The 23,530-nt window shown below is 43.9% G+C and overlaps 1 protein-coding gene across 1 annotated transcript in view; it reads left to right on the top strand.

The window, feature by feature from the left end:
• The window catches only part of csmd2 (CUB and Sushi multiple domains 2), a gene marked incomplete at its 5' end in the record, with an annotated part of 597,374 nt that overhangs the window by 162,956 nt on the left and 410,888 nt on the right, over positions 1–23,530 (top strand). Inside the window, 4 exons of the mRNA XM_090227432.1 lie at positions 1,042–1,163; positions 8,978–9,081; positions 10,519–10,631; positions 23,398–23,530. The exon at positions 23,398–23,530 is cut by the window's right edge and continues 50 nt beyond it. Coding sequence (XP_090083558.1) covers positions 1,042–1,163; positions 8,978–9,081; positions 10,519–10,631; positions 23,398–23,530 — 472 coding nt within the window. The remainder of the gene's footprint in view (positions 1–1,041; positions 1,164–8,977; positions 9,082–10,518; positions 10,632–23,397) is intronic.

Raw genomic sequence — 23,530 nt, 5'->3', positions numbered from 1 at the left:
TTTCCTACAGCTCTCAGGGAGGTTTTCTACAGCTCTCAGGGAGGTTTCCTATATAGTGTAACACTTTTGATCAAGGCCCCAGGGAATATAGGGACCATAGGTATTATAGGGCTCTTGTGAATACCATTTGGGGTGCGGACTTAACCTCTTAATTTAAAGTTTGAGGTAATTCCATTGGGCAAAGCTGCCAGCTCAATGTCCAATGAGATTGCTGTTTTTTTGCATTGTCAACTAACTTGAATTCAATTTAAAATCAACCAAACATGGAAAAACTACAGTCGATGTCGGGTTCAAACCTAAGTTGAAACAAGACAATTACATACATTAATGAGTTACTTCAAATGCGATTGAAACAGAAACCAACATTGATACAACTTTAATTGCGTTGATCGGGTGTGGATGAATAACATAGAAACAATATTTACACAACATAAACTGATCCATTTGACCTTCTGTATTCTCTCTAAGCTGATTGGCTTATTTTTAATTGAGTCGGCCATCCGTTTACTATGGTCTCGATTCTAGTATTCTCAGACAACATTCAATAGTCTTCAGACATATTATAGCGCTTCTCTTCAGTATCTTCTGTCCTATTGGGCCTTAGATGAGACACAGGGCTTAGCTGGTCTGGCTGTCCTCTGTTGTGGTGATAGAGGGGGGAAAGCGTACCTCTCCTGGGGTGTGTTTTATGTTTCTCCACTCTGTCTCTGTCAGCATTAAAAGGGTTGCTGTCAATTCTGTTGTTTTTTTTGGTTGTCTGTTTTTAAGCTGAGATGTGGTTGGCTGTCCTCTTTGCAACCTTTTTGAACTAGCTTTTTGGGATGACACGTCTGTTTTTACACATACTTGTACCACGGCGTAGTTGAATACTGAATTCTGATTGGCTGAAAGGGCATTCTAGAGTGTGCGTTAATTGCAGATATACAGACTGTTGGAAAAGATTATTGGACACCTCTGAAGTAGTTTCACAAACAGTTGGAATAGATCCATTAAACTTCAATGAATAAGTCAATAACAGTGTGCTGTTATTTTCTCTTTCAGCTCCTATGTGTGGTGGTCAGCTGAGAGGCCCGAACGGCATCATCACATCACCAAACTACCCTGTCCAGTATGACAACAATGCTAACTGCACCTGGGTCATCATCGCTACAGACACCACCAAGGTATGGTCTCACATTGCTAATGCTATACGCTAATACTGAAAATGCTGTGCTAATGTTGCTATGCTATAATATGCTAATATGTACAGTACAGAACTGACATGCTAATATGCTAAATGCTAATATTGACTACTTCATGTTAATGTCACTATGCTATGCTAATATTTACCACAGTCTGACATAATATGGAAATGCTATACGCAAACATTGGATACTTAATGGTAATGCTATGCTAGCTACGCTAATTCTTACTACTGTTTATGTTGCTACTTGTTTTCTTCTCACAACTAAGCTAAATGTGTGTTGTGCTATCAAAACCTGTTAAGGTCATATGGTTTATTTGAAATGTACGGCACTTGGAATCAATAATATGTTTCCAAACCATCCCTTTAATACGTCTTCAAACCATCCCTTTAATATGTCTCCTAACCATCCCTTTAATATGTCTCCAAACCATCCCTTTAATATGTCTCCAAACCATCCCTTTAATATGTCTCCAAACCATCCCTTTAATATGTCTCCAAACCATCCCTTTAATATGTCTTCAAACCATCCCTTTAATATGTCTCCAAACCATCCCTTTAATACGTCTTCAAACCATCCCTTTAATATGTCTCCAAACCATCCCTTTAATACGTCTTCAAACCATCCCTTTAATATGTCTCCAAACCATCCCTTTAATATGTCTCCAAACCATCCCTTTAATATGTCTCCAAACCATCCCTTTAATATGTCTCCAAACCATCCCTTTAATATGTCTCCAAACCATCCCTTTAATATGTCTCCAAACCATCCCTTTAATATGTCTCCAAACCATCCCTTTAATCCAAACCATCCCTTTAATATGTCTCCAAACCATCCCTTTAATATGTCTTATAACCATATTCTTTCCCCACACTGTCAGATTCATGCCATCATAATGTCTGTGACAGCGTGGGCATCGAGGCTAAAACCCATAGTATCCCCACCCTGTTGACTACTTTGACTACGTTAGGTGGACAACAGAGGCTCTATCATTCTACAGTACACGGCCAGATCAGATCAGGGCCCGTTTACACAAAGCTTCTCAGAAAAGGTTCTGTGAATCACATCAAATCTAACTTTATTTGTGTATAATTTACCATGAAATGCTTATTTACAAGCCCTTAACCAACAGTGCAGTTAAAGAATAGTTAAGAAAATATTAACCAAATAGACTAAAGTAAGCCTAGTGGTCATATCACGCCCTGACCATAGAGAGCCTTTGTTTCTCTATGGTGTAGTAGGTCAGGGCGTGACTGAGGGGTTATTCTAGTTTATTATTTCTATGTGGGGTTCTAGTTTATTTTTCCTTTGTTGGTGAAATAGCATTGATTCCCAATTAGAGGCAGCTGTTAATCGTTGTCTCTAATTGGGGATCATATTTAGGTACCTGTGTCTGTGGGATATTTTTTTTTTTTTTGTGCACGTGCACCACGTCGTCACATTTCGTTGTTCTTTGATTGATTTATTGTTTTGTTCTGGCTAAATTTCACTTTATAATTAATATGTGCAACTCAACATCCGCTGCGTCTCTCCTCACGTATGTGACAGGTCATAAGTATTTAGGCATATTATCGTGAAAAAGGCCTCACGCTAAAGCATTGCCAAAAGTGCCCGAGAGACATGTTGATATAGATTATTTATATATTGATCATAGAGAGAGACTGTTACATGTTGATATAGATTATTTATATATTGATCATATAGAGAGACTGTTACATGTTGATATAGAATATTTATATATTGATCATGTAGAGAGACTGTTACATGTTGATATAGAATATTTATATATTGATCATATAGAGAGACTGTTACATGTTGATATAGAATATTTATATATTGATCATATAGAGAGACTGTTACATGTTGATATAGATTATTTATATAGTGATCATATAGAGAGACTGTTACATGTTGATATAGAATATTTATATATTGATCATATAGAGAGACTGTTACATGTTGATATAGATTATTTATATATTGATCATATAGAGAGACTGTTACATGTTGATATAGAATATTTATATATTGATCATATAGAGAGACTGTTACATGTTGATATAGATTATTTATATAGTGATCATATAGAGAGACTGTTACATGTTGATATAGAATATTTATATATTGATCATATAGAGAGACTGTTACATGTTGATATAGAATATTTATATAGTGATCATGTAGAGAGACTGTTACATGTTGATATAGAATATTTATATAGTGATCATATAGAGAGACTGTTACATGTTGATATAGATTATTTATATAGTGATCATATAGAGAGACTGTTACATGTTGATATAGAATATTTATATAGTGATCATATAGAGAGACTGTTACATGTTGATATAGAATATTTATATAGTGATCATATATAAATAAATATAAATATATATATTGATCATATAGAGAGGCTGTGACATGTAGGTCTAGATTATATATATATATATTGATCATATAGAGAGGCTGTGACATGTAGGTCTAGATTATATATATATATATATAAATATATATATTGATCATATAGAGAGGCTGTGACATGTAGGTCTAGATTATATATATATATATATATAAATATATATATTGATCATATAGAGAGGCTGTGACATGTAGGTCTAGATTATATATATATATATATATATATATATATATATATATATATATATATATATATATATATTGATCATATAGAGAGGCTGTGACATGTAGGTCTAGATTATATATATATATATATATATATATATATATATATATATTGATCATATAGAGAGGCTGTGACATGTAGGTCTAGATTATATATATATATATATTGATCATACAGAAGCATCAATTCATTCTTTGAATAACTCCAAAGCTATTGCATGTGGCCCAGGAACCACTGACACTGACTGCCTTTTTCTATTACCAAGACACCAGTTGGTAACTCTTAACTGGTTAGGACATGTCATTGGGTGGTACAATGTCCTGGAAAAGAGATGGCACAATGCCCTGCAAAGGAGTTGGTACAATGTCCTGGAAAAGAGATGGTACAATGTCCTGCAAAGGAGTTGGTACAATGTCCTGGAAAAGAGATGGTACAATGTCCTGCAAAGGAGTTGGTACAATGTCCTGCAAAGGAGTTGGTACAATGCCCTGCAAAGGAGTTGGTACAATGTCCTGCAAAGGAGTTGGTACAATGTCCTGCAAAGGAGTTGGTACAATGTCCTGCAAAGGAGTTGGTACAATGTCCTGCAAAGGAGTTGGTACAATGCCCTGCAAAGGAGTTGGTACAATGTCCTGCAAAGGAGTTGGTACAATGTCCTGCAAAGGAGTTGGTACAATGTCCTGCAAAGGAGTTGGTACAATGCCCTGCAAAGGAGTTGGAACAATGCCCTGCAAAGGAGTTGGAACAATGCCCTGCAAAGGAGTTGGTACAATGTCCTGCAAAGGAGTTGGTACAATGCCCTGCAAAGGAGTTGGCACAATGCCCTGCAAAGGAGTTTGGAAGTAATAGCAGATAAAATGAATCTGCCAGATAGGACTCCACCAACAGAAAGATAGATTGAGAATCATCTGTGGTGAGGGAGAAGAAGAAGACAGGAAGACAGATGGAGAGCTATTTAGACAAGAGGATATCATGAGAGAGACTTAACCACTGTTACAGAGATGACTTCAGAGGTTCAAGGGCCACAGTGCTAATAAATGTCCTCCTCTGAGCTCAAACAAATGGGTTTACAGATCTGTCCACTTAGCATTGTGGATGAGTCTGGAACATAGTATGAAGAAGGAGGGAGGAGGAGAGGGAGGAGGGAAGAGGAGAGGGAGGAGAGGATGGAGGAGGAGAGCGAGGGAGGAGGAGGTAGGAGGAGAAGGAGGAGAGGGAGGGATGAGGGAGGGAGGAGAGGGAGGGAGGAGGAGGTAGGAGGAGGTAGGAGGAGAGGAGAGGGAGGGAGGAGGAGGTAGGAGGAGAAGGAGGAGAAGGAGGGAGGAGAGGGAGGGAGGAGGAGGTAGGAGGAGAAGGAGGAGAGGGAGGGAGGAGGGGAGGGAGGAGGAGGTAGGAGGAGAAGGAGGAGAAGGAGGGAGGAGGAGGTAGGAGGAGGTAGGAGGAGAGGAGAGGGAGGGAGGAGGAGAAGGAGGAGAGGGTGACTCACACTAAAAGTGACAACACATACAGTAGACACACACACCCGTAGGTACACTCCACTGGGCTCTGGGCAGAGTCACAGGGTTTGAGCCAGACAGTGGTACTTTAGCCTGTCTCTCGCTCTGCGTCCTGACCAGATGAAGACGGAGCGAATATGTTGTTTCTCTGTAGAGACTAAAGATAGTGTTCTATTTCTGCCTGGCACTGTTTACCTCCAAACCACATTGCACCACACACACACACACACACACACACACACAAAAGCACACCCCGAACCACACTGTCACGCCTCCACATGCAGCCAGAGGAAACATTGCTGTAGGTCAGAGAGGAGTCTGAATGTGCATCCAAAATAGAAATCTATACCCATTGTAGGGCACTACATTTGACCAGGGCCCATAATGTCCCTGGTCCAAAGCAGTGCATTATGTAGGGAATAGTGGCTATTTAGGACTCAGTTCTGAGATAGTGGCCATTTAGGCCTCAGGTCTGAGATAGTGGCTATTTAGGACTCAGGTCTGAGATAGTGGCAATGTAGGACTCAGGTCTGAGATAGTGGCCATTTAGGACTCAGGCTGAGATAGTGGCCATTTAGGACTCAACCTGAGATAGTGGCCATTTAGGACTCAACCTGAGATAGTGGCCATTTAGGACTCAGGTCTGAGATAGTGGCCATTTAGGACTCAGGTCTGAGATAGTGGCCATTTAGGACTCAACCTGAGATAGTGGCCATTTAGGACTCGACCTGAGATAGGGGCCATTTAGGACTCAACCTGAGATAGTGGCCATTTAGGACTCAGGTCTGAGATAGTGGCCATTTAGGACTCATCCTGAGAAAGTGGCCATTTTGGACTCAAGTCTGAGATAGTGGCCATTTAGGACTCAGGTCTGAGATAGTGGCCATTTAGGACTCAACCTAAGACAGTGGCCATTTAGGATTTAGGTCTGAGATAGTGGCCATTTATGCCTCAGGTCTGAGATAGTGGCCATTTAGGACTCAACCTGAGATAGTGGTCATTTATGACAGGTCTGAGATAGTGGCCATTTAGGACTCAGGTCTGAGATAGTGGCCTATTAGGACTCATAACTGAGATAGTGGCCATTTAGGACTCACCCTGAGATAGTGGCCATTTAGGACTCAACCTTAGATAGTGGCCATTTAGGACTCAACCTGAGAGAGTGGCCTATTAGGACTCATAACTGAGATAGTGGCCATTTAGGACTCATACTGAGATAGTGGCCATTTAGGACTCAGTTCTGAGATAGTGGCCATTTAGGGCTCAACCTGAGATAGTGGCCATTTAGGACTCAGGTCTGAGATAGTAGCCATTTAGGACTCAACCTGAGATAGTGGCCATTTAGGACTCAACCTGAGATAGTGGCCATTTAGGACTCAGGTCTAAGATAGTGTCCATTTAGGACTCAACTTGAGATAGTGGCCATTTAGGACTCAGGTCTGAGATAGTGGCCATTTAGGACTCAACCTGAGATAGTGGCCATTTAGGACTCAGGTCTGAGATAGTGGCCATTTAGGACTCAACCTGAGATAGTGGCCATTTAGGACTCAGGTCTGAGATAGTGGCCATTTAGGACTCAGGTCTGAGATAGTGGCCATTTAGGACTCAGGTCTGAGATAGTGGCCATTTAGGACTCAGGTCTGAGATAGTGGCCATTAATGTAAATTCACTGAAAGCCCGCACTAACATTATTATTATTATTATTGTTATCATTATTTACAGCATTGACTTTCCATATTTTTGGCCAGCTAATAGCCTAATCAATGTTCTGGACTAAATGATGTTGCTGCAGGATTATTTTCTGTGACAATAATGGTGAATTTAAATCCTACACCTGTATGTTTGTTTGTAGGATGAAACTGCATTTTATCTGGTGATCTGACCCACAACAGCCTTCTCTCTCTCTCTCTCTCTCTCTCTCTCTCTCTCTCTCTCTCTCCACTCTCGGCCATCTACATTAGTTGGTATGTTTACCATAGGACAGAATGGAATTAGCATTTTAATCAACTTTTTCATGTGGCCTCTGCTCTCCCAGCACAGAAAACATTAAGAATGTGGCTGCCGATGTGAAATGGAAGACTCGACAGCATTCGGCCTTTTCCTTATATTTTCTTGATGGTGTTTATTTCCATTTATACTTCCCATGTTTTTCCTTCTTCATTCTTATTTACTGACTTTATTCACACACATTCCCAAGATACATTTAGATTGTATCATTTATCTCTTATTCTACTCATCCTTCATTTTCTTGTGGGTAACTTTTTATGTTTTATGTATCTCTCTCTCTCTCTCTCTATCTCTCTCTCTCACTCACTCACTCACTCACTCACTCACTCACTCACTCACTCACTCACTCTCTCTCTCCAACTCTCTCACTCTTTCTCTCTCACTCTCTTTCTCTCTCTTTCTTTCTCTCTCTCTCTCTCTCTCTCTCTCTCTCTCTCCAACTCTCACTCTCTCTCTCACTCTCTCTCACTCTCTCTCTCTCACTCTCTCTCACTCTCTTTCTCTCTCTCACTCTCTCTCACTCTCTCTCTCTCACTCTCTCTCACTCTCTCTCTCTCTCTCTCTCTCCCTGTCTCTGTCTCTGTCTCTCTCTCTTTCTCCCTCTCTCTTTCTCTCTCTCTCTCTCCATCATTCTCCCTCCCCCGGGGGCATAATAATGAGGTAGAAAAGTGAGTGCACATGTACTCAGTCTTGTGATGGATATGTTCACCTTGTGACGCTGCTCTATCCTCCCCAGTCACTTACAGTCACAGTAAGTCACTGGAAATGGTCCACAATTGGATTGAATGGAGTTATTGACTCCCCATGCTGATTCTGAGGGTTAGCTGTGTCTCAAATCACACCAGGGATTATCGTCTAGATTCAGCTGCGGGACGATTATTTTGTGAGCAGATGGTCAGTGGGCCGAAACATCATTACAAATCATTTGTAGACTGCAGACACTCAGAAGCCCAAACATATATACATGTATATATAATATTTATATCAAACATAATAATTACGATCACATCTCTCTCTATTTTACGTGGGAATATTTGAGAACAGATTTTCAAAATTAAAATTACTTGGAACTGATTGGCTGACAATGATTTTCCTCAACAATGAAAATTCATCAACAAAAAAAAACATTTATAAAGATGTGTATATCACAACTAAATCCACATGAAACTACGAGAAAAAAAAATTATGTCAGAAAACTTAGGGGGCCAAGTAAAAATGGGCTGCCAGTTGAGGGAAGCCTGCCTTATTGTATATAGTGTATAGTAGTATACACTCATTCTGACCGTAGCTCATTGTGGATCTAGTAGTGGACTATAAAGGGAATACGGTTTCATTTGGGATGTAGAGGAACAGAGGGATGGAGGGATGGAGGGATAGAGGAATGGAATGACAGAGGAACGGAGGGATAGAGGGAGGAAGGGATGGAGGGATAGATGGATAGAGGAATGGAATGACAGAGGAACGGAGGGATAGAGGGAGGAAGGGATGGAGGGATAGATGGATGTATGGATGATGTGATTGAGTGATGACAGAGAGGGGGGAAAAGTAATAGACTGAATGACATATTTGTGGAACCACCTAACCCTTCATATTTTGTTCTGTTATTTTGGTAACCACATTCTGACGTTGTCTTCCCTGTTGCCTAGGTGATCAAAGTGACCTTTGAGGACTTTGACCTGGAGCGTGGTTACGATACGTTGACGGTTGGAGACGGAGCCGTGGTCGGAGACCAGAAGACCGTCTTTCACGTGTGAGTACCTTCAGCCTCTCTGTCATCTCTGCCATCTCTGTTACTTGTCTTATTCATTTCTTTCTTTGTCGTTTCTTTTCTCACATTTTTCACTTTGTTCTTGTGAGTTCACCCGCCCGTGCTCGGCCCCTCCCTCGATTTGTCTCGCTTTCCACCCACCTCCCTCTCTGTCTTTCTCAATCACCCAGCCACCCACCCATCCTCTCTCGCTCTCTCTCTCTCTCTCTCTCTCTCTCTCTCTCTCTCACTCACTCCCTCTCTCTCTCACTCCCTCTCTCTCTCTCTCTCTCTCTCTCACTCTCTCTCTCACTCCCTCTCTCTCTCACTCCCTCTCTCTCTCTCAATTCCATGAAACTCTCTCTTGCCATCTATCCTACCTTCCCTCTTTCTCTCTCCCTCCTTCCCCACACTCCATCATCCATGTTTTCCTCTCCATCCCTCTATTTCTGCCCATTTCATCACGTCACGGAAAAGTAGTGTATGAAAGATAGATCCACTGCCACGTTGACAATCACTGCTCCCCTCAATGTTAAAACAAGATCACGGCCGTACGCTGTGGCGCATCGCTGTGCCGCATCGCTGTGCCGTTCCCTGTACCGTTCCCTGTACCGTTCCCTGTGCCGCATCGCTGTGGCGCATCGCTGTGCCGCATCGCTGTGCCGCATCGCTGTGCCGCATCGCTGTGCCGCATCGCTGTGCCGCATTCCTGTGCCGCATTCCTGTGCCGCATTCCTGTGCCGCATCGCTGTGCCGCATCGCTGTGCCGCATCGCTGTGCCGCATCTCTGTGCCGTTCCCTGTACCGTTCCCTGTACCGTTCCCTGGGCTGTTCCCTGGGCCGTTCCCTAGGCCGTTCCCTGTGTCGTTCCCTGGGCCGTTCACTGTGCCGTTCCCTGTACCGTTCCCTGTGTCGTTCCCTAGGCTGTTCCCTGGGCCGTTCCCTAGGCCGTTCCATGTGCCGTTCCCTGGGCCGTTCCCTGGGCCGTTCCCTGGGCCGTTCCCTGGGCCGTTCACTGTGCCGTTCCCTGGGCCGTTCCCTGGGCCGTTCCTTGTACCGTTCCATGGGCCGTTCCCTGGGCCGTTCCCTGGGCCGTTCCCTGGGCCGTTCATTGTGCCGATCCCTGTGCCGTTCCCTGGGCCGTTCCCTGTGCCAGGGAGGGAGAGAGTGGGAGAGAGGGTGGGAGAGAAGGGGAGAGAGGGGAGAGAGAGGGAGGAGAGAATGGGGAATAGGGGGGGGGTGAGTGAGGGGGAGAGACAGAGGAGAGAGGGGAAAGAGAGGCAGGAGAGAGGGAGGAGAGAGGGAGGGGAGAGAGGGGAGAGAGGAATGAGAAAGGGGGATTGAATGAGGGATGCCTTTGGATTAGGCGTGCTCTCACACTCAAAAGTTACAGCTGAAACACACACAAATACAAAGACATCTTCCCCCCGTCTCCTACAGCCTATCAGGGACCACTACTCCAGACCTGGTGGTCAGCACCAGTCATCAGATGTGGCTCAACTTCAAGACTGACGACACCAGTGGCTCTCAGGGCTTCAAGGTGTCTTATGAAGGTGAGCTCTCTCCTGATGTGATGGTTTGGATTTTCTCTCAGGTATGTCAGTAGCCAAAGCCCCCCCCAAAAAAAAATGTGTGTTTGTGTGTGTGTGTGTGTGTGTGTGTAGACTGTGTGTATTTGTGGTGTGAGGTTTTCTCTCTGCTCCCCACAGATATACTATCATCTACACTTATAACACACCCATACCCACACCCATCCACACACACACACACACACAACCACACACCCACTGTTGGGGATGAATCAGAATAGTTGGGTAACATAGATAAGATGTTTTATTTCCATTATTGTGAGTTACTTCTCATCAGAATGTATCTTGTTGTACTATAGTGGTGGCCGGTTGCAGTTATCTGTTCTCTGTCCTGGGTTCAGTTACTTGGGCCGCAGAGAGGGGAGAGGTCAAGCTTGTCTTCATATGTAAACATATCTTTTAAACCATGTGAAGGGATGATTGAGGGGGAACCAACTATCTCTTGGCTCCACAAAGTCTGTGTGCCTGTCACTGTGTCTCTGTGATCTTGTCCAGGAGGGGTGTATTTAATATATGCCTGTTGATGAGGTTTTGTTTTTGGTCCTGAGTGGTACCAAGAGCGAGATAGGAACATAGTTTAGGAGACAAAGCTGAACAATAATTTATAGCCAATGCTGTCAGGCTATGTGTGTCTTTGCTATAAAGGATCTCAGTTGCAATGTGTAAGCACTTTCGGAGAATTCATTTATAGACACTGAATTGATCTCAGAGTCACAGGGTTGTGATGGAGCTCATACAATTAAAGATGGACTTCATGATAACTCTGACTTGTGTGGTGGTTTGGTCTCATGATTTGGTAAATACAGGAAATTTCCACTCAGTCATAGTTCATTATTTATTGAGAAGTTATTTTTGTTTATTTTTGACCATTTTAATTGAAAACAATCACAGTAAAAGTTGCTGTTACACAAACACATTGATCTGGTACTTCCATATAGCTCCACGTTGATCTGGTACTGGTACTTCCTGTATATAGCTCCACATTGATCTGGTACTTCCTGTATATATCTCCACATTGATCTGGTACTTCCTGTATATAGTTCCACATTGATCTGTTACTCCCTGTATTTCCAGTGGGGCAAAAAAGTATTTAGTCAGCCACCGATTGTGCAAGTTCGCCCACTTAAAAAGATGAGAGAGGCCTGTAATTTTCATCATAGGTACACTTCAACTATTACAGACAAAATGAGAAAAAAAATCCAGAAAATCACATTGTAGTAATTTTAATGAATTTATTTGCAACTGATGGTGGAAAAATAAGTATTTGGTCAATAACAAAAGTTTATCTCAATACTTTGTTATATAACCTTTGTTGGCAATGACAGAGGTCAAACGTTTTCTGTCTTCACAAGGTTTTCACACACTGTTGCTGGTATTTTGGCCCATTCCTCCATGCAGATCTCCTCTAGAGCAGTGATGTTTTGGGGCTGTTGCTGGGCAACACAGACTTTCAAATCCCTCCAAAGATTTTCTATGGGGTTGAGATCTGCAGGACCTTGAAATGCTTCTTACAAAGCCACTCCTTTGTTGCCCGGGCGGTGTGTTTGGGATCATTGTCATGCTGAAAGACCCAGCCACGTTTCATCTTCAATGCCCTTGCTGATGGAAGGAGATTTTCACTCAAAATCTCACGATACATAGGCCCCATTCATTTTTTCCTTTGCACGAATCAGTCGTCCTGGTCCCTTTGCAGAAAAACAGCCACAAAGCATGATGTTTCCACCCCTATGCTTCACAGTAGGTATGGTGTTCTTTGGATGCAACTCAGCTTTCTTTGTCCTCCAAACACGACGAGTTGAGTTTTTACCAAAAAGTTATATTTTGGTTTCATCTGACCGTATGACATTCTCCCAATCTTCTTCTGGACCATCCAAATGCTCTCTAGCAAACTTCAGTCAGGCATGAACATGTACTGGCTTAAGCAGGGGGACACGTCTGGCACTGCAGGATTTGAGTCCCTGGCGGTGTAGTGTGTTACTGATGCTAGGCTTTGTTACTTTGGTCCCAGCTCTCTGCAGGTCATTCACTAGGTCCCCCCGTGTGGTTCTGGGATTTTTGCTCACCGTTCTTGTGATCATTTTGACCCCACGGGGTGAGATCTTGCGTGGAGCCCCAGATCGAGGGAGATTATCAGTGGTCTTGTGTGTCTTCCATTTCCTAATAATTGCTCCCACAGTTGATTTCTTCAAACCAAGCTGCTTACCTATTGCAGATTCAGTCTTCCCAGCATGGTGCAGGTCTACAATTTTGTTTCTGGTGTCCTTTGACAGTTCTTTGGTCTTGGCCATAGTGGAGTTTGGAGTGTGACTGTTTGAGGTTGTGGACAGGTGTCTTTTATACTGATAAAAAGTTCAAACAGGTGCCATTTAATACAGGTAACGAATGGAGGACAGAGGAGCAGGTCTGTGAGAGCCAGAAATCTTGCTTGTTTGTAGGTGAACAAATACTTATTTTACACCTGCTCCAGCAGGTATATTTCAGCAGTAACAGGGTGAGGGATGGTAGTCTACCTCAGCAGTAACAGGGTGAGGGATGGTAGTCTACCTCAGCAGTAACAGGGTGAGGGATAATAGTCTACCTCAGCAGTAACAGGGTGAGGTGGGGGATGGTAGTCTACCTCAGCAGTAACAGGGTGAGGTGGGGGATGGTAGTCTACCTCAGCAGTAACAGGGTGAGGGATGGTAGTCTACCTCAGCAGTAACAGAGTGAGGTGGGGGATGGTAGTCTACCTCAGCAGTAACAGGGTGAGGTGGGGGATGGTAGTCTACCTCAGCAGTAACAGGGTGAGGGATAATAGTCTACCTCAGCAGTAACAGGGTGAGGGATAATAGTCTACCTCAGCAGTAACAGGGTGAGGGATAATAGTCTACCTCAGCAGTAACAGGGTGAGGGATAATAGTCTACCTCAGCAGTAAATGGGTGAGGGATAATAGTCTACCTCAGCAGTAACAGGGTGAGGGATGGTAGTCTACCTCAGCAGTAATAGGGTGAGGGATGGTAGTCTACCTCAGCAGTAACAGGGTGAGGTGGGGGATGGTAGTCTACCTCAGCAGTAACAGGGTGAGGTGAGGGATAATAGTCTACCTCAGCAGTAACAGGGTGAGGGATGGTAGTCTACCTCAGCAGTAACAGGGTGAGGGATAATAGTCTACCTCAGCAGTAACCGGGTGAGGGATAATAGTCTACCTCAGCAGTAACAGGGTGAGGGATGGTAGTCTACCTCAGCAGTAACAGGGTGAGGTGAGGGATAATAGTCTACCTCAGCAGTAACAGGGTGAGGGATGGTAGTCTAAATCAGCAGTAACAGGGTGAGGGATAATAGTCTACCTCAGCAGTAACAGGGTGAGGGATAATAGTCTACCTCAGCAGTAACAGGGTGAGGGATAATAGTCTACCTCAGCAGTAACAGGGTGAGGGATAATAGTCCACCTCAGCAGTAACAGGGTGAGGTGAGGGATGGTAGTCTACCTCAGCAGTAACAGGGTGAGGGATGGTAGTCTACCTCAGCAGTAACAGGGTGAGGGATGCTAGTCTACCTCAGCAGTAACAGGTTGAGGTGAGGGATAGTAGGCTACCTCCCGAGTAACAGGGTGAGGTGGGGGGATGGTACTCTACCTCAGCAGTAACAGGGTGAGGTGAGGGATAGTAGTCTACCTCAGCAGTAACAGGGTGAGGTGGGGGGATGGTAGTCTACCTCAGCAGTAACAGGGTGAGGTGAGGGATAGTAGTCTACCTCAGCAGTAACAGGGTGAGGTGTGGGGATGGTACCCTACCTCAGCAGTAACAGGGTGAGGTGGGGGGATGGTAGTCTACCTTAGCAGTAACAGGGTGAGGTGAGGGATAGTAGTCTACCTCAGCAGTAACGGGGTGAGGTGGGGGGATGGTAGTCTACCTTAGCAGTAACAGGGTGAGGTGAGGGATAGTAGTGTACCTCAGCAGTAACAGGGTGAGGTGGGGGATGGTAGTCTAACTCAGCAGTAACAGGGTGAGGGATGGTAGTCTACCTCAGCAGTAACAGGATGAGGGATGGTAGTCTACCTCAGCAGTAACAGGGTGAGGTGGGGGATGGTAGTCTACCTCAGCAGTAACAGGGTGAGGAATGGTAGTCTACCTCAGTAGTAACAGGGTGAGGTGAGGGATGGTAGTCTACCTCAGCAGTAACATGGTGAGGGATGGCAGTCTACCTCAGCAGTAACAGGGTGAGGTGGGGGGATGGTACTCTACCTCAGCAGTAACAGGGTGAGGTGAGGGATGGTAGTCTACCTCAGCAGTAACAGGGTGAAGGATGGTACTCTACCTCAGCAGTAACAGGGTGAGGGATGGTACTCTACCTCAGCAGTAACAGGGTGAGGGATGGTCGTCTACCTCAGCAGTAACAGTGTGAGGTGGGGGCAACAGGGTGAGGGATGGTAGTCTACCTCAGTAGTAACAGGGTGAGGTGGGGGATGGTAGTCTACCTCAGCAGTAACATGGTGAGGGATGGCAGTCTACCTCAGCAGTAACAGGGTGGGGGATGGTAGTCTACCTCAGCATTAACAGGGTGAGGTGGGGGGATGGTACTCTACCTCAGCAGTAACAGGGTGAGGTGAGGGATGGTAGTCTACCTCAGAAGTAACAGGGTGAGGGGTGGTACTCTACCTCAGCAGTAACAGGGTGAAGGATGGTACTCTACCTCAGCAGTAACAGGGTGAGGGATGGTACTCTACCTCAGCAGTAACAGGGTGAGGGATGGTAGTCTACCTCAGCAGTAACAGGGTGAGGTGGGGGATGGTAGTCTACCTCAGCAGTAACATGGTGAGGTATGGTAGTCTACCTCAGCAGTAACAGGGTGGGGGATGGTAGTCTACGTCAGCCGGAACAGGGTGAGGTGGGGGCAACAGGGTGAGGGATGGTAGTCTACCTCAGTAGTAACAGGGTTAGGTGGGGGATGGTAGTCTACCTCAGCAGTAACATGGTGAGGGATGGTAGTCTACCTCAGCAGGAACAGGGTGAGGTGGGGGCAACAGGGTGAGGGATGGTAGTCTACCTCAGTAGTAACAGGGTGAGGTGGGGGATGGTAGTCTACCTCAGCAGTAACATGGTGAGGGATGGCAGTCTACCTCAGCAGTAACAGGGTGGGGGATGGTAGTCTACCTCAGCAGTAACAGTGTGATGGATGGTAGTCTACCTCAGCAGTAACAGGGTGAGGTGGGGTGATGGTAGTCTACATCAGCAGAAACAGGGTGAGGAATGGTAGTCTACCTCAGCAGTAACAAGGTGAGGTGAGGGATGGCAGTCTACCTCAGCAGTAACAGGGTGATGTGAGGGATGGTACTCTACCTCAGCAGTAACAGGGTGAGGTGAGGGATGGTAGTCTACCTCAGCAGTAACAGGGTGAGGTGAGGGATGGGAGTCTACCTCAGCAGTAACAGGGTGAGGGATGGTAGTCTACCTCAGCAGTAACAGGGTGAGGTGAGGGATGGTAGTCTACCTCAGCATTAACAGGGTGAGGTGAGGGATGGTACTCTACCTCAGCAGTAACAGGGTGAGGTTGGATGGTAGTCAACCTCTGCAGTAACAGGGTGAGGGATGGTACTCTACCTCAGCAATAACAGGGTGAGGGATGGTAGTCTACCTCAGCAGTAGCAGGGTGAGGGATGGTACTCTACCTCAGCAGTAACAGGGTGAGGGATGGTAGTCTATCTCAGCAGTAACAGGGTGAGGGATGGTACTCTACCTCAGCAGTAACAGGGTGAGGGATGGTTTTCTACCTCAGCAGTAACAGTGTGAGGTGGGGGCAACAGGGTGAGGGATGGTAGTCTACCTCAGTAGTAACAGGGTGAGGTGGGGCATGGTAGTCTACCTCAGCAGTAACATGGTGAGGGATGGTAGTCTACCTCAGCAGTAACAGGGTGGGGGATGGTAGTCTACCTCAGCAGGAACAGGGTGGGGTGGGGGCAACAGGGTGAGGGATGGTAGTCTACCTCAGTAGTAACAGGGTTAGGTGGGGGATGGTAGTCTACCTCAGCAGTAACATGGTGAGGGATGGTAGTCTACCTCAGCAGGAACAGGGTGGGGGATGGTGGTCTACCTCAGCAGTAACAGGGTTAGGTGAGGGATGGTAGTCTACCTCAGCAGTAACAGGGTGAGGTGGGGTGATGGTAGTCTACATCAGCAGTAACAGGGTGAGGTGAGGGATGGTACTCTACCTCAGCAGTAACAGGGTGAGGTGGGGTGATGGTAGTCTACATCAGCAGTAACAGGGTGAGGAATGGTAGTCTACCTCAGCAGTAACAAGGTGAGGTGAGGGATGGTAGTCTACCTCAGCAGTAACAGGGTGAGGTGAGGGATGGTAGTCTACCTCAGCAGTAACAGGGTGAGGTGGGGGATGGTAGTCTACCTCAGCATTAACAGGGTGAGGTGGGGGATGGTAGTCTACCTCAGCATTAACAGGGTGAGGTGGAGGGATGGTACTCTACCTCAGCAGTAACAGGGTGAGGTGAGGGATGGTAGTCTACCTCAGCAGTTACAGGGTGGGTGATGGTAGTCTACCTCAGCAGTAACAGGGTGAGGTGAGGGATGGTAGTCTACCTCAGCAGTAACAGGGTGAGGTGAGGGATGGTAGTCTACCTCAGCAGTAACAGGGTGAGGTTGGATGGTAGTCTACCTCAGCAGTAACAGGGTGAGGGATGGTACTCTACCTCAGCAGTAACAGGGTGAGGTGAGGGATGGTACTCTACCTCAGCAGTAACAGGGTGAGGTTGGATGGTAGTCTACCTCAGCAGTAACAGGGTGATGGAGTAAATGGAAACCCAATTTGTGTCTCTCCCAGGGCCAGAGAAAGTTTTCTTAACACCCACAATGCAATGCTCTCTCCGGGCTGGTTGGCTATGTAGCAAGCTAGAAACCGTAGCTACACACAGTAAAACCATTGTCAATATAGGCATTTCTTGTAGTTTTCTGTAAAACCAGTTCAACAAAACGGCAATATCAATTTAGGAGTCTCTCACCGAGTTCAACTTGTAGTTGATCCCAGAGCGAGAGCAACGCAAGTTGCTATAGCAACATTTGCCCTTTCCCACATTTTTCCACAGGGCCCATTGCGAGATGAAAGAGGGACTGAGTTGAATCATTTGGTACACCTTTTAGTTTGAGCTCATTTAAGTAAAGAATAGGTACTTGGTCATGCCTATATAAATGGAGGCATGTGTTCTAGACAAGTATACACTAACATCTATTGGCTGATTTAGTGATATTGTTTTAAAAACGTTATGAAATGTGATAGTGTTTAATCCCTTCCTACACCATGACATGATTATTATTTTTACAAAAGGACCACTTAAAAATTAAAAAATGTTTATTTAAATTAAACCATGTTTATTTAAATTAAATAATGTTTATTTAAATTAAATAATGGTTATTTAAATTAAACAATGTTTATTTAAATTAAATCAGGTTTATTTAAATTAAATCAGGTTTATTTAAATTAAATCAGGTTCATTTAAATTAAATCATGTTTATTTAAACCGATGTTAGAACGTAGGCTTTCACCAAATTGTTGAGTTTCATGATGTTTATTTCTGGGATTAGATTATAACCCTTTAACCGTTGGGTTGTTTTTTGTTATAACCTTAAAAATCCAGCCATTTGCATCTCAATATATCAAATCATTTCTGGATAACAATGAAGTACCTTGCACTGTACAAAATTATTCAGGGGGTAATTGACTTTGCAGAATTGACTCAGAATTACAACCAACATATACCGTTGAAGTTGGAAGTTTACATACACTTAGGTTGGAGTCATTAAAACTCGTTTTTTCAACCACTCCACAAAATCTTTGTTAACAAACTATAGTTTTGGCAAGTCGGTTAGAACATCTACCTCGTGCCTCGACACGAGTCATTCTTCCAACAATTGTATACAGACAGATTATTCCAGTGGGTCAGAAGTTTACAAACACTAAGTTGACTGTGCCTTTAAACAGTCAATTGGAGGTGTACCTGTGGATGTATTTCAAGGCCTACCTTCAAACTCAGTGCCTATTTGCTTGACATCATGGGAAAATCAAAAGAAATCAGCCAAGTCTGGTTACAAGTCTACAAGTCTGGTTCATCCTTGGGAGCAATTTCCAAACGCCTGAAGGTACCGCGTTTATCTGTACAAACAATAGTACGCAAGTATAAACACCATGTCACCACGCAGCCGTCATACTGCTCAGGAGACTCGCTCTGTCTCCTAGAGATGAATGTACTTTGGTGCGAAAAGTTTAAATCAATCCCAGAACAACAGCAAAGGACCTTGTGAAGATGCTGGAGGAAACTGTTACAAAAGTATCTGTTAAATGAGTCCTATGTCGACATAACCTGAAAAGCCGCTCAGCAAGGAAGAAACCACAGCTCCAAAACCGGCATATAAAAGCCAGACGACAGTTTGCAACTGCACATGGGGACAAAGATCATACTTTTTTTGAAGAAATGTCCTCTGTTTGGCAATAATGACCATCGTTATGTTTGGAGGAAGGGGGATGCTTGCAAGCTGAAGAACACCATCCCAACCGTGAAGCACGGGGGTGGAAGCAACATGTTGTGGGGGTGCTTTGCTGAAGCAGGGACTGGTGCACTTCACAAGAAAGATGGCATCATGAGGTAGGGAAATTATGTGGATATATTGAAGCAACATCTCAAGACATCAGTCAGGAAGCTGAAGCTTGGTCACAAATGGGTCCAAATGATCAATGACCCCAAGCATACTTCCAAAGTTGTGGCAAAATGGCTTAAGGACAACAAAATAAAGGTTTTGGAGTGGCCATCACAAAGCCCCGACCTCAATCCTAAAGAACATTTGTGGACAGAACTGAAAAAGTGTGTGTGAGCAAGGAGGCCTACAAATCTGACTCAGTTACACCAGCTCTGTCAGGAGGAATAGGCAAAAATTCACCCAACTTATTGTGGGAAGCTTGTGGAAGGCTACCCGAAACGTTTGACCCAAGTTAAACAATTTAATGGCAATGCTACCAAATACTAGTTTAGTGTATGTAAACTTCTGACCCAGTGGGAATGTGATGAAATAAATAAAAGCTATTATTCTGACATTTCACATCCTTAAAATAACTGACCTACTGCAGGGAATTTTTTCTAAGATTAAATGTCAGGAATTGTGAAAAACTGAATTTAAATATATTTGGCTAAGGTGTATGTAAACTTCTGACTTCAACTTCAGACAACTGATTGCAAGTCCTTTCATTATTTGTTCATTAAATGTGACCAAGCCTTGTTCACAATTTATTCTGTGGCAGCACAATGGGTCGGCAGGGTAGCCTAGTGGTTAGAGCGTTGGACTAGTAACTGGAAGGTTGCAAGTTCAAACCCCCGAGCTGACAATCTGTCGTTCTGCCCCTGAACAAGTTAACCCACTGTTCCTAGGCCGTCATTGAAAATAAGAATTTGTTCTTAACTGACTTGCCTAGTTAAATAAAGGTAAAATAAAAAAATAAAAAAATGACCAAACGATATACTGTATGTGAGTCTCTTGATCATATCTTTGATCATGACACTGGTGGAGGAGGAGAGTCCTTGTTGAACTTTGACACAAAGTAGTCTGTGATAAATAGCACAATATGTTTCGTCTGAGCATTTGTTTTAGCCAAAATAATTCATACTTTATGCTTTCTTTTTTTTTAAACAAAAAAACGAGTTGTCAATGAGGCCTACAGGCCATAAATAGCAAATAGAAGTTCAAAACTTGTAATTTTCACAAGAACTTAAGTTGATAAAAAGATGTAATGTGATAATATAATATATGTATTATTATGGATTTATAATCAGCTATGAAGGGGGCTGCCATTTTGGACCGGGAACACAGAATGAATTAACATGAAACGAACACAACAGGAGGGTTAGAGAATTCCTATATTTAGAAATCCATAGGTGGGCATAAAAGCAGTGAGCTCCATATGTAATGGACCTGATGAGTCCCTTAGGATGCTAATCTCCACATCGTAGACTCTAAATATGTGTTAATAAAATTATAGTCATTAAATCAGCCATGGTTTTATCTCGCAGTTTCAGATCCCCTGGTGTGTTTTAAAAGCTCATTAGAGTCTACCACCCTTCCATGGATGGATGGATGGGCTTATTTGTCCCGTCTGCTTCCTGTTTCCGATGTTCCGTTACAGATTCCTCACCGGGAGTTCTCCGGATTCCATCTGCAGCACCCCTGGAAAACCAGGAAGGGGGAGAGTGAGGGTTGCATAACTCATTAGATGATGAAAGGAATGAAGTGTGTGTGTGTGTGTGTGTGTGTGTGTGTGTGTGTGTGTGTGTGTGTGTGTGTGTGTGTGTGTGTGTGTGTGTGTGTGTGTGTGTGTGTGTGTGTGTGTGTGTGTAAAGACTAAAGAATGTGGGTCAGCGTGTGAAAGTGCACGTCAGCTCCTCGTCGCAGGCAGAGTGTTTATCACACAGCGAAGGGAGGAGTGCACCTGCAGAGAGAGAGAAAGAGAAAGACGAGAGAGACAGGAAGAGCGAGAGCGAGAGAGACACGGAGAGAGAAAGAGAGTGAGATGCAGAGGGAAAGACAGAGAAGAAGAGAGTGTGTTCTGACTAGGTTCTGACTATGTGGGTTCTGACTGGGTGGAGAAGACAACGGAGAAGGAAGAGGAAGGGAGAGAAAGAGATGAAGATAGATAGATAGATAGATAGATAGATAGATAGATAGATAGATAGATAGATAGATAGATAGATAGATAGATAGATAGATAGATAGATAGATAGATAGATAGACAGATAGATAGATAGATATGGACAGAATAGGAGGAGAGATGACAGGTGAGGTAATAATTGGAAAGGAGGGAGAGATGTACGAGGATGAAGGAGAAAGGGGGAGAGAGAGAATAGAGATACCTAAAGGGTAAAAGAAGAGGGTTTATCTTGTCTAACTTGCCATACCTGTGATGTAATCCTAGTTAGAAACTAGAGCACAGAGAATCATTCAACACATTCTACAACCTCTCTCTCTCTCTCTCTCTCTCTCTCTCTTTCAATTTTCAATTTAAGGGCTTGATAGCCATGGGAAACATATGTTAACATTGTCAAAGCAAGTGACGTAATTAATAAACAAAAGTTAATTAAACAATTACAATTAACAATAAACATTACACCCACAGCCAACCTAACTCTACTCTACCATGTTAGCCAACTCCACTCTACTCTACCATGTTAGCCAGCCTAACTCTACTCTACCATGTTAGCCAAACTAACTCTACTCTACCATGTTAGCCAACCTAACTCTACCATGTTAACCAACCTAACTCCACTCTACCATGTTAGCCAACCTAACTCTACTCTACCATGTTAGCCAACCTAACTCTACTCTACCATGTTAGCCAACCTAACTCTACCATGTTAACCAACCTAACTCTACTCTACCATGTTAGCCAACCTAACTCTACTCTACCATGTTAGCCAGCCTAACTCTACTCTACCATGTTAGCCAACCTAACTCTACTCTACCATGTTAGCCAGCCTAACTCTACTCTACCATGTTAGCCAACCTAACTCTACTCTACTATGTTAGCCAACCTAACTCTACTCTACCATGTTAGCCAACCTAACTCTACTCTACCATGATAGCCAGCCTAACTCTACTCTACCATGTTAGCCAACCTAACTCTACTCTACTATGTTAGCCAACCTAACTCTACTCTACCATGTTAGCCAACCTAACTCTACCATGTTAACCAACCTAACTCAACTCTACCATATTAGCCAACCTAACTCTACTCTACCATGTTAGCCAACCTAACTCTACCATGTTAACCAACCTAACTCTACTCTACCATGTTAGCCAGCCTAACTCTACTCTACCATGTTAGCCAACCTAACTCTACTCTACTATGTTAGCCAACCTAACTCTACTCTACCATGTTAGCCAACCTAACTCTACTCTACCATGATAGCCAGCCTAACTCTACTCTACCATGTTAGCCAACCTAACTCTACTCTACTATGTTAGCCAACCTAACTCTACTCTACCATGTTAGCCAACCTAACTCTACCATGTTAACCAACCTAACTCCACTCTACCATGTTAGCCAACCTAACTCTACTCTACCATGTTAGCCAACCTAACTCTACCATGTTAACCAACCTAACTCTACTCTACCATGTTAGCCAGCCTAACTCTACTCTACCATGTTAGCCAGCCTAACTCTACTCTACCATGTTAGCCAACCTAACTCTACTCTACCATGTTAGCCAGCCTAACTCTACTCTACCATGTTAGCCAACCTAACTAACCACCTCTACACTCTAACCACTAGACTACCTGCTGCCTCTACACTCTAACCACTAGACTACCTGCCGCCTCTACACTTTAACCACTAGACTACCTGCCGCCTCTACAATCTAACCACTAGGCTACCTGCCGCCTCTACACTCTAACCACTAGGCTAAAGACATCCCAGAATCATTGATACAGTTGATTTTTGTCAAATATTTTGTGAGAAGAATAATCTTTGACCTTTATCCTCATTTGTGTTAGTTGGTATTTCATCTCTCTATCTGAGGTTTCTGAGATGCAAAACACTTCTACAGGCATTTGCAAGATATTATAATCTGTGCAGTGTGTTTGCAAAATAGATTACAGTCTAGTCTAGGAAAATAAAGTTGAAATGTTGAAAGTTTACCTGGAAAGCCACCATTGATTTTAGGCAACTATCTTACCTGTCTATCTATTTGTCTCTTCCCTTCAGAGATTGACCAGGGCAGCTGTGGCGACCCAGGGATACCGGCCTACGGCAAGCGGGAGGGGACAGGTTTCCGCCACGGGGACAGGCTGCACTTTGAGTGTCTCCCTGCGTTTGAGTTGGTGGGAAAGAAGAACAT

The sequence above is a fragment of the Oncorhynchus mykiss genome, chromosome 30, assembly GCF_057628025.1.
Source record: "Oncorhynchus mykiss isolate SJ-2025 chromosome 30, ASM5762802v1, whole genome shotgun sequence".
NCBI classification, from domain to species: domain Eukaryota; kingdom Metazoa; phylum Chordata; class Actinopteri; order Salmoniformes; family Salmonidae; genus Oncorhynchus; species Oncorhynchus mykiss.
Note: the sequence above shows the minus strand (reverse complement) of the source record. Positions and strands in the feature narration are given on the sequence as shown.